This window comes from Mya arenaria, chromosome 9, assembly GCF_026914265.1.
Source record: "Mya arenaria isolate MELC-2E11 chromosome 9, ASM2691426v1".
NCBI classification, from domain to species: domain Eukaryota; kingdom Metazoa; phylum Mollusca; class Bivalvia; order Myida; family Myidae; genus Mya; species Mya arenaria.
Genome location: NC_069130.1, coordinates 12998501 through 13011161, shown reverse-complemented (window position 1 = coordinate 13011161; position 12661 = coordinate 12998501). Strand labels below are relative to the sequence as shown.

Here is a 12661-nt window from a genome sequence, read left to right as displayed (position 1 = left end):
CATATAGTAATTCAATGCCCATATGTTGCAATTAACCAAAACTGAAACCCTTATACATGTATATATATAGTCAGTTTAGTTAACTATTCATTTCAATATGCGTTCACTGCCTAGCCTAGAGATGTCGAAACTGGATCCACTATTGAGTAATGTTATACACATTAAATGCATTTAACCCAAATAAACTGAATCCCTTTAAGTCGATGTATTATGACTTTACATTTGTTCAAAACTTTACCCCATATAGTACGAAAAATGTTTTACCAAAACTTTGACCACTTCTTTTTACCGAGTATTCAACAAATTAGTCATTTTACGGCATTATCGGATTTTGAATCCTCTCCGTCATTTATTGGCGAAAAGGCGTTTCCAATAAACCTCCGATGTGAAGAAAAACACATGTACCAAAGGTCTCCAAAACTATCGCTTACATCATTTCCGGTAAAAGTCTAAGTCTAGATTAAACCCGGGATTATGTTAAGCAAGGGAAAAATTAGATCTCAACAAAATATCCTGGGAAAAATACAACTGAGCGGATTATAAATAACTCCGGACTAGATCGAATAACTCCGGACTAGCTCAAATAACTCCGGACTAGCTCAAATAACTTCGGACTAGCTCAAATAGCTCCGGACTAGGTGAAATAACTCCGGACTAGCTCAAATAACTCCGGACTAGGTCAAATAACTCCGGACTAGCTCGAATAACTCCGGACTAGCTCAAATAACTTCGGACTAGCTCGAATAACTCCGGACTAGCTCAAATAACTCCGCACTAGCTCAAATAACTCCGGACTAGCTCAAATAACTCCGCACTAGCTCAAATAACTCCGGACTAGCTCTAATAACTCCGCACTAGCTCAAATAACTCCGGACTAGCTCAAACAACTCCGCACTAGCTCAAATAACTCCGGACTAGCTCAAATAACTCCGCACTAGCTCAAATAACTCCGGACTAGCTCAAATAACTCCGGACTAGGTCAAATAAATCTGGACTAGGTCAAATATTATCCACGGAATTGTTCGAGAAATTATATACGGATATATAGACAGACAAATACATAGATAGATTTAGATAGATAGATTTATTCGCGCATATATAATTATGTCATACATATATTAACAAACCAAATATCACATATAGTTATATCACACAATGTTTAACAAAGAGTTAGGGATGATATGTATACTAAATTACAACATTAAAAACTATTTTGGACACACACGTTACTGAAAAACTCAAAACTGTAACTACACAGGATAAACCATTAAAGTTATTCAACTTATTTTCAATGAGTTCCTCATGAAAAATATAAATATATGCCAAGTTCTTAGATGTTGGCTGTTTAAGTAAGGTTTTCTTATACAATTAAAATAAAATACTTTGACTAGTTAAAGTATGATTAAGTGTCTGAGATTAAAATTCCTCTTAAAATGTAACATTACTGACTGTAAAACGGTATGACACTATATTTGACAAAAATTGTTCACTACTATGCAAGCTAAAAATCGAAATGAATCACAATTAATAAAATGTTCTAATTTTGCACACTTCATACCATCAATGAGATGTGATTTTACTTCAACTTCAAAAGTATTCTTATTTTTCAATTCTTTTAACTTTTGATGAAAACTGTTCAAGTGCTGGATTTCTTGATAAAAGCAAGTATTTAAACTTAAACTGTCAGTCTGTGGCACTTTAAAATTGCCAGCACTATGTATACTGTTGTAGAAATGTGCGGATGACACAACAGGTTTGCGACGTGATATATACGATACATGGTCAGCAGGTGACCCGACATGGGATATACGGGGCACAGGGAGCCATATTCGGGTTCGAGCGATAAGATTTCCTTTGATCCGTATTTCCAATATCGGGTCACCTACTAACCCCGTAACTTATAATATTCAAATCGAAATTAATTTTCTACTAATTAAAATACATTCAAAATTAGAAAGTTTTATATCTACGGAAAAAGTGAGTGGCTAAAAAGCTTATTGTTTTGATCTCTTGACATTTAATTCCCCGGGATTATAATAATTATGATTTCCGCCAATGTTGGTTGCAAATCCCGGATATGATTATAATTATGATCTCCTAGGGTTTTTAGTTTTCCTATTCTGATATGATCTCCGGAAAGGTGAACATCAAGAAAATTCAATCTGTTTCTGTGTTCACATGTTGTCAAGAGTTTCAGGTTGACGCATGGAAATAATGGAAAACTGTAGTGGGCAGATGGCCATGTGTTGATCAAACGCCTGGCGGAATTCGTCCCTTTCCTTTCGCGCCTGCGCCAGTTCGTACCTCAACTCCGTCTGAGTGCTTTGTAGTCGACTACACTCCTGAAAACATGGAAATGAGAACGATGCAAGACGTATACATGTAAATGTTAATGTTTATTTATACGCTATGTACAATTAATGTCTTAAATCTTTCAATTATTATTAATTTAATCACCGACATATTTACCATGTATGTGTGGCACATAGGTGCCGCCTCATTTAAATAATTAAATTAGTAGGCGTGCCATTTTTCGCATTGTATCGAGTGTTACATAGATCCCACCACGTTCGTGATCATAAGTGCATTTGTTAAAACATATATATGTATATATATATATTTCTAAGAATAGATCTTTTCGTGATTTTAAGTACAAAATCATGAGATGTACAAAAACTGACATTGGATACAAGAATCTAATACAAAAAGAATGGAATGTTATTATTAAGTTACTATCATATTAAACACATGCATGCCATGATAAGCTCTCTATGAAATCTGAATATGCACGACACACATTCTATTTAGAGAAATATTTGAATTGATAAAATATTTATTTTATCGTGATTTGTTTACAAATTTTACAAACACCCCCTACTTCCTGTGGTTTTATTCTGAACGCATTCAAATAATACCAAATAGGCAAAAGATGCTTTAAACTAGAAATGTGTCCATAGGACACGGATGCCCCCACTTTGATTTTTTGTCACAGAAAATAAGCCATAATGATTATTCAGGATAATCTGCACATATAGGATAAGTTGAGTTGAGTTGGGTTTTACGGCATCGCAAGACTGTATAGGTTATATGGCGCCATTCAGGCAGGAAAAAACTTGTTGGATCCACATCTCATTTACATCGAGATGATATATTTTAAGTATTGTTGGGAAATAAAGGGCCCTAACTCCTAAATGATTAAAGCGATTTCCATGGCTATCGAACTTGATCAAGATATTATGGTCACAATCATGTATGTAAAGTTTGGTGAGGATTGGGCACATACTTTTCAAGAATTAGATTGGAAACATATATTTTTGAAGTATATTGGCAAAAAAGGGCCGTAACTCCTAAATGACTAAAGCGATTTCCATGACTATCGAACTTGATCAAGATATTATGGTCACAAACATGTGTTTAAAGTTTGGTGAGGATTGGACAAACGGTTTTCAAGAATTAGATCGGAAACATATTTTTGAAGTATTTTTGGCAAAAAAGGGCCGTAACTCCTAAATGACATTAAGCGATTTCCATGACTATCGAACTTGATCAAGATATTATGGTCACAAACATGTGTTTAAAGTTTGGTGAGGATTGGACAAACGGTTTTCAAGAATTAGATCGGAAACAATCTTCGGGACGTACGTACGTACAGACAGACAGACAGACAGACAGACAGACGTACGTACGTACGGACAAGGGCAACCCTATATGCCGCCACTTTGTGGGGGCATAAAAACGGTTCTTTGTCACATAAAGATACTTTTCTGCTTGAATAATGTTACTTCTTAAATTGCTTATTCTTTTCTTCCGCATAAAAATACACACATTTAGCCCTGCGGTCATAAGTTCAAGTAGCGTTTCCCTTGATGTTAATGACGCTACATTCAAAGCAGAAGTAATGCGAAATAAAATTATCATTCTTTTATAAAAGCACTATTTTTGAAAGCTATAACAAATATATGTTTAATCTAAAAATAATGAATTTTATGCTTTTCATGTTTACCTTCTGCAAATTGTGGTCTCTGTCTTTCTGTTTGTCCCGGAAGCGGCGCGCGGCCATTCTGTTCTGCACGCGCCGTTTTCCCCCACGCTCTTCCTCTTCCGGTGTAAGCTGTAACAAAGTCCGGGTTAGTTAAAGAGAATGCATTTTTATTAGGTAGAAATGTAACGTTTTTTAGCCTTTACGAAGTTTTATGTCGAATTGCGGCCTCCTCTGTGAAAGCGTTCAAATTTAGCTTCTTAATTCCAAGGCACACATTTTAGTTGAATGCATATATTAAAGCTGCACTCTCACAGATTGACCATTTTTACAACTTTTTTTTTGTCTTGGAAAGAGCAAAGTTTTGCGTAAATATCTTCAAAACAATGATATAAGATTGCTGACAAAAATCAGGTCGTAGATTTTCATATTTCCGTTCTTAAACAAACAACTGCATAAGGGGTTAAAGGGAGCTTTATTACATGAACTAAACTATTGCTCCAAACTACAGAAGCGCGCGAACAATACATATATCAAGCACAGGCAAAATATAATATGGCAAACAATTACATAATATGATAAGCGCATTACAATATGAACAAACATATAAACACTCAATAATTAAAATTGCATCTGTTGATAAAATATAAACTAATCGTCATACCCATAAGGGGAAGAAAACTAAAGAAATAGGATTGTAACTATAAATTGGGAATGGGTGGGAGGGTAATTTAAACATATGGCAAGTGTCCAGTCTGATAAGCGCGCATGTAATAACTAGCATGGAGCGAGGAATTGGCTCCCAGAAAAACCCATTAGAGGTCACATGACCAGAAGGTGTGAAAAAAGGGGGCGCCAGCAGTAGTTTGTCTAAATACAATTAAGTAGCTTAATTAAACGAAAATTAATGTTTTATGGCCTAAACCAAAAAAATGCATAAAACATCAATTTTTGAACTTAAATATAAAAATCTGCGATCTAATTTTTTGTCAGCAATCTTATTTGACTGGATTCAATGGATTTTCGCAAAAATTGGCTCGTTCCAAGACAGAAAAATTAATAAGTTGTCAAACGTTCCATCTGTGAGAGTGCAGCTTTAAAACGAATCGATGGATATGTTGACGTCACGCAATTAACTTTTTTTTTCAATAAAATTGCGTATTCTGTCTTTTGCATAAGTTTCAGGTAGGATATGTATAGCAAATATTTGTGTTTAGCCTTTTTACACATTATTTCCCTTATACGTGCGCTTCTTGCTGTAATCTCCCCTTGTTTGACATTGCTACTGCCCTAATATTTCGCATAAACATGTAGGTCAAATTTCTAGCGGGAGTTTATTGACTTTAATCAAGGAATTTGGCTGAATTTATGGATAAAATGAAGGTAAGTGAATGTTTTCATATCTATACAACAGGGGAATTAACATTGTAAACCGACTTTGATAGTTTCTTATTGCTAAAATAGCAAAACAAATTTAAACCGGAAGTTTAAATGGCGGAAAATGTCAACTGTCAACACTGGTGTCCGATTTCTATTAGTTTAATCATGTAATAGACCTTCATAATTAATGAAGAAATCATGTGTAGCCAATAATCGTCAGCAAGTACCATCCCGTACGAGTTATTTGACCCTGATTTAGCTGATGAGCTTGAAATTGTTGACCAACTCTACTTTGGAAATGTTGACATTGTTGATCTTTCTGACACGGAAGTCGCAGGCAATGATTTTGTGTCCTACAATGCTGTCGACATTGAGGATGATAATGATTCTGATGATGACAATGCTGATGTGTGTAATCATCTGCAAAGTCCTTCTGCCGATGAGTGTGTTTTTGATGAGTTTGATAATATGTCCGTGTGTGGCTGTTCCCGTCATAAAATTTCAAATGGTTCACTGTCAGCATAATTCAGAAACAACTTGTACAGTAGTGCAAAACATCAGAAGAAGTGCAGGGACAAGCTCCAACATGATTATTTTCTGTTCGGCAAAGTAGTTTGTAGAGACGCATGGCAATAAGAATAGGCAGCCAAAACATGCTTTAACAATAGAAGATATACAAAATGTAAAACAAAAATTGATTTTGTACGGAAAGCATAATGGCGTACCACTACCTGGACGTCAGGCGAACTATCGCAAAGAAAAATATTTATTGTTGCCATCTGATAAAACAAAAGCTGATATTTATGATGAGTACAGCAAAGCAGCAGTTGAATCTGATAAGAGACAACTATCTTTGACAGAATTTAGGAAAATATGACAAGAACTGTGTCCCTACCTTCTGGTAATGAAGCCTGCCACAGATTTATGTGCTAAGTGCCGAAACATGTTTTTGAAATTTCAAAGGGAGGAAAATTAACTGAAGAGGAAAAGCAAGAAAATAAGAATCATACAATGCACATATAGAGAAAGTGAAATGTCAAAGGGACTATAACAGAAGTAATTGTGAAATGACAAAAGAGTTCTTTAATGGCCTTCCTTAAGATCACAAAGTAAGAGGTATTTTGCAGGGGTGTATAGAAACAACCTCAATACATGATAATGACCGAAAGCCAATATTTCTTTTAAAAATATGAGAAATTCACAATACTTGATTAATTTAGTATTAGCTTGTACTATAGGTCACTTACATTGTTATTTGTGTATATATATAATATCCTGTATAAGTGTGAAAAAATGTTAATTCATCAATATTGTGTTATATCTGTGTTTATAAATCTTCCAATATTTCAGGACAAGCAGAATCAGCAACTGGTGACACCATGGTGCATTACAGTTTTGATTATTCCCAGCAGGTGTTGTATCCGCACTATGCCCAACAGGTCGGAAAACTCTTCTTCAAAACACCTAGAAAATGTGGATGCTTTGGAGTCTGCTGTGAATCTTCAGGTGAGATATTTTTGTAATGTTTAACTGTGTAAATGGGCATTAGCTGCTGTTTTAATGCATTCAATTTAAAACTTTATGACATTTTTGCAGTAAAAACAGGAAAATGATGCAACAAATTTATATTGGTATAAAAAAATAAAATATAAATAATAAATTGAAAAAAAGTTAAACACCTTAAGTCCATTGTGCTACCATAATGCTAGGAAGGCAAATGATCGTATAACGTTTGATAAAAAATATAAGGTTACTTCTGGGTGAACATTTTCACTGAAATTTATCATATTAAAACAAGCAAAACATTCATTTTCTTTCAGTTGATGTTGCACAAGTGTAACTTGTTAACCTAAGTTGTAAACAAAGCTCCCCATTGGTTAAACATATTTACTGTTACTTTATTTAGGAACTCAGATTTTGTATCTTCTGGATGAGTCTGTCGGGAAAAGTGTTGGCAAAGGGGCAAACAGTGTTGTATCCATGTTACATCATCATTTCACCCATCTGGCCTATGGGGAGAAGAGAGACAACTGCGTAGTGCAAAATAAAAACAATACCGTGATTGGGTAATTATTTATTTCATCTATTGTTTACAATATTTGATCATTGTTTTATCTCCATTATCATTTTTCTTAGTAAAGATATAACGATGATCAAGTATTGTCAAAAAGCCTGTCGGAGACTGCAGATAATCGACTGCATTATATCTGATTTGAATGTCTCCATGATAGTGTTGTTTTTTTATGTTGCATTTTTATGCTTTGAATATATTTTAAGAAAAGGACATTCTTGAACCAAGTTTTATATGCTGATAAATTTTACTTCTTTATTGATATATGGTTACAGTCCTTTAGGACTTAAATGGGAGTTACATATATATAATAAAGTATAAATTACTGATATATTTCAGATATGGTATGTGGAGGGTCATGAGAGGGCTGCACAAGGAGATAGAATTCAGCTTGATGGAGGCAGGCCACACCAAATTCAGTCCCGACTGGCACTTCTGCTTATGGAAGGTTATATGCCTTGCCTTTTTCAGTTTTTTTTCTGAGCACCTGATTAGTAATTCCGGATTCTTTGAAAATTTAATTACAATCATTATAAGTGAACACTCCCCAACATGCAATTTATTTAATTCTGGTTACATATAAATTACAACAAAACTTAGCAGAGCTTTTTAACAACAAAATTAAATGGTTTGTCATCAGCTTGTTTTTGACAATAATTAACTGGTAACTAATTATGATAGACATATTTTAGGCTGTTTGGTTTAAACTTAATTATATACACAAGGAATGAATGCAAAATATAGACATAAATAATATATGCATATATAAAGGTTATAAGCATATATACAGTTTGAATTTATTTTTAAACCTACGTCTACTGTTTGCAGGTCAAATGGCGAGCATCGAATGGTGAAACATTGGAAGAAGTGGCGGACACTGTTCGAAAGTCATTTTGGGGTGGATACAATATTCCCCATCTTGTCAATGACCCAGCTAAGCCGGTGACCTTTTAAAATTGGACCTAATTCTTTAGGACTTTGTTCAAGCCTATTCCAGGGCTGACCAAATATCACCATTTTAGGTAAAAACACCTTCATGATCTTCAGCTTTGAAGATACAAAATCAGTTCCTGAGCTTAAAATGTTTTTGATCATTTAAGGTAATAGATGATAGAAAGTATTAGAAATTTATTTGGTTACAGTTTTTTTTAAATTGCTGTGTATTCATTATAAAAGCTACATGAATATTCATGTACCATTTATACAAACTGTGCATTTGTTCAAAATTACACTCATTACTATTTTGCGTATAAACTTGTTTTTCAGGATCACTAGTAGCCACCCAGGGACAGTGTTTGTGAGAGAATATGCTGACAATCAAGAGGTTGCCATAGAAATTACAAGACCACAAAGACAGCCTATCCCCAGCAGTGACATGCCGGAACGGATTGATATTCAGGAGCTTGATGCAAAAAGGTCTTGGTACCTGTTTGAGGAGATTGCTCCTCTTTGCAACAACAGCCCAGCATGTACCAAACCAACAGTTCCAAAACCATCCAGTGGTGTTAGGCTATAGTGTTGTGACATGTTTATACATTGATTGTAAATGTTGGACTTGTCAGATTATTGTTTAACAGTTAATTGAAGTTGTAGTGACTATTTTATCTATATTTTTTATTTAAACTTCATAGATATTGTGATAGTCGTCAACTAATTATTTTAGTGAAATAAACGTGCTTCGCATTGTAGTAAAAGTTTGCCTTTTACCAAACTGATGCCCTTGTTCCGAACTTGAGAATTGATATGTTAAATAATAATTTTTATCACAAGTGCACATTTTGTTCATCATGTTTAAAATCTCCTTCATTTCTTTATTAACTAGAATATTATTGAGATGCTTGAAACACTTGTTACTTTAATGACATGCATTTTGCCCTATATATCTTAAATAATTAATGACTAGAAACTGATTTTTAATAGAAAACAACAACATTGTTTTCTTTCAATAAATTATTGTAAGAAAAAAAAACATTGCCATGGCAACCATGCTTGTATTCCATTGCCACCAGAGGGTTACAATTGAAACATTTTAAGTTTAATATACTAACATATAGTTGCAGTAAAAGTTTGCCTTTCATCAAAATGTTAAATGATCAATTTCATTATAAGTACTTGTTTAAAGCTGCACTCTCACAGATTGAACGTTTTGACAACTTTTATTATTCTTTGTATATATATATAAAAACACGGGAAATACGGATTTTCGATGTGAATGTACTATACAAGTTAGAACTATTGTAAGCTGGTATTTATTGTGTTGTTTCGTAATATTTTTCAAATCCCTCAGGGAACAGAAGTTACTGAAACAATATTTAAATCAACAATAATGAATTAATGGTGGTGGTAAATTTTGCTTCAACTGACACACGAAAGTTTGTTGAAATACTCGTACATACCACATCTTCCGGTGGGTGACTAAATTGCACTTTCAATTCCTGCTTTCCCTCTTTTAACCGTTTTGTCTGAATGGAATATTTCAATTCCTCTTTTATAAACGGTGTCAACCCGTTTTCTAGAAGCTGGCGTCGCGAGACGTCATCAACGTCATCACTGTCGGAATCTGACACAACTACGTCAGAGGTATAACTTGTATTTGTATATCCACATGCACCATTAAAATTTAAATGTGAGTATTCCCCGACACTGTTCACTGTTGTGCTGATATGTCCAACATTATCTGACGTAAAATAGTCCGTGTTTTCATCTGACTCCGAATTGTCAAATAATCCGCTAACAACGGTTGGTACCACTGACGGAACAACCTGCGCGTCTTTATCTTCCTCCATGGTAGTTTAAACGTCTATTCTGGATATCTGACGTTTATACAGCGTCTTTCAGCTGGATCTAGGCTGTAAATATAAACATGAGAAATGTTCTTGCCGAATCATATTTTCGAAAGAAGAATATCAGACTGTATTTTTTAAGAATTAAAGCGCGTCTTTGTTTCGAATCATCATCATTATTATTATTATTACCATTATTATTTATGTATTCCTTTTCTTATTTTTTTTTATTATCAAAATGTTCCCTCTATCGGCATTGAATTATTTGAACTGTTAATTTTAACGTGGATGGATGCCTTTTATACACGACGTAAACCGCGAAAGTGGTGGGATTCCCAGCGAACTCTTAGTATAAGTTATCTTTATAGCTAGTACTATTATTAGTACATGTATTACAGGTGCGGTAATTTAAAGTGGCACTCCTATTCAAAATCAATACATACACATGTATAACATATACCAATTTGGCTGATAAATCTTTAACTACTTACTAAATAATGCATTTATGAAAAATATTTATTACTGATAACAAGACTGTAAGCGTGTATTTAACAGCAGAAAGTGCAAAAATATTAAATGATTGGTGAATGCTAAAAGATATACTGTGGTCTACTATAGTCTTATAAGGAAGAAATACCGTGTTTGATGCTCATTTCCTTCAAATTAAACTAGGTATCCTTCATAAGATCAATTGTTTTCGACATTTATTCATCCTTTTAGAATATTAAAGCTATATTATTAAATGTGGTATGTCTATTTTCGGAGTAAGAGTGCATCTTTAATGTTACACTTAGATTATAACATTATTTTTTAGCCAATGATATTGCCTATCATTATCGTACACGAGAGCGATGATGCTATGCATACATCATAGATTTTTCATTGTCTTACTTCTGATGAATGGGAATGATTGTCTATCGGCCTCCCAATAAGTTTCACGCAAAATTGATAAGACATGTAAAATGTGCACGTGTACTATCACAATACAACCGTTTTGACAACTTATGGTTGATCTGGAAAAACCTGTACAATATTTTTGCCCTGGAATGAGATAGTTTTGCTTTTGCTTTAATGTCTGGAAAGCAGTGATGCAAAATTGCTGACAAAAGATTAGATTGCAGTTTTTTCATATTATTGTTCGAAAAATGATATTTTATGGCTTATGGCTTAAAGCATTACTAACGCTTTATGAAAAGTACGTTTTCAGCAGTTTTCCAAACAATTGAGAAGTGTTCTAATGTGGGTTATACTATATGACTGAATTGAAGACATTCATACCAAAATTCGCTGATTCTGAGAAAAAATCTAAAAAAAAAGTCAAAACTGTTAATCTGTGAGAGTGCTGCTTTAATTAACAGACACGCACGTCATAATTTGGTTCCCGCCTGCTGAACACACGTTTTAATCTAAGTCAGTTGGAATATAATACAAGAAAGGCGCGCTCGCTTCGCTAGCTCAACATTTCATAAGATCATCATAAGATATTGCACAATATATTCTAACTATTATTTAAACACCAAGCGCATGTATTATTTTAAGTCTTTCACAGACAACGTTTTACCTACGAAATAAACTCTCCGTATAATGGACGTTTATATAGTGATTGGAACCATTTCACAATCGATTTAAATTGCCAAATGCATGTCCATGTATTTTACTATTAATATTACTATCGATTTAAATAGTTACCTATCAGTTGTGAAATGCAGGTAGTGTAATAAATAACCTTTAATAGACATCATAACGAGACAACTCGTTTTAAGCATACGTAATGCCCGTTGGAGTTAGAAACCTTGGATAGTTAGCGGCAGTAAGCGGTATTTGTGGACCTTTATCAAGAGTTTTCGGGACTCAAAATGGTGGTACGCCGTATTCGTGGACCTTTTCAAGAGTTTTCGGGACTCAAAATGGTGGTATGCCGTATTCGTGGGCCTTTTTCAAGAGTTTTCGGGACTCAAAATGGTGGTATGCCATATTCGTGGGCCTTTATCAAGAGTTTTCGGGACTCAAAATGGTGGTACGCCGTATTTGTGGACCTTTTCAAGAGATTTCGGGACTCTAAATGGTGGTACGCCGTATTTGTGGACCTTTTCAAGAGTTTTCGGGACTCTAAATGGTGGTACGCGGTATTCGTGGGCCTCTTCAAAAGTTTTCGGGACTCAAAAGGGTTGTATGCTGTACACATAACTGATTCACAGACTTAAAATCGTAGAATAGTATTTGTCACACAGAACACAGAATGAAAATGAAGGACGGTGCACAAAACGCAACTACTTAAAATACGCGGACTCAAAATCGTTAATAATGAATTTGTTTCACAGAATTAAGGAAGAAAATGAAGGTCGGTTAAAAAAACGGAAACGGACGTTACACCCTCAACAATCGGAAACCATTGACTGTTGGTGGTCAGTGGGCTTGTCCCCTGTAGAAATCGATATATTGCGAAGA

At 34.4% G+C, this 12661-nt stretch overlaps 2 protein-coding genes across 3 annotated transcripts; one reads left to right on the top strand and one right to left on the bottom strand.

The window, feature by feature from the left end:
* Positions 1-1484: 1484 nt before the first annotated feature.
* On the bottom strand, positions 1485-11570 carry LOC128245621 (uncharacterized). Of its 2 annotated transcripts, none has more exons than XM_052963824.1 (4): positions 11492-11570; positions 9827-10279; positions 4004-4111; positions 1485-2342 (listed from the first exon to the last, which is right to left on the bottom strand). In XM_052963824.1, the coding sequence occupies exons 2-4, from the start codon at positions 10214-10216 to the stop codon at positions 2175-2177; spliced, it is 666 nt and encodes a 221-aa protein (XP_052819784.1). In that variant the 5' UTR covers positions 10217-10279; positions 11492-11570; the 3' UTR covers positions 1485-2174. The 2 variants fall into 2 exon arrangements, with proteins under 2 accessions (XP_052819784.1, XP_052819783.1); XM_052963823.1 differs by lacking the exon at positions 11492-11570 and adding an exon at positions 10406-10461.
* On the top strand, positions 5265-9297 carry LOC128245620 (uncharacterized). Its single transcript, XM_052963822.1, is given in 6 exon segments — positions 5265-5362; positions 6710-6865; positions 7266-7425; positions 7770-7878; positions 8259-8452; positions 8697-9297. Coding segments are annotated over 5 exon segments (840 nt in total). The 5' UTR covers positions 5265-5362; positions 6710-6738; the 3' UTR covers positions 8947-9297.
* Positions 11571-12661: the final 1091 nt, after the last annotated feature.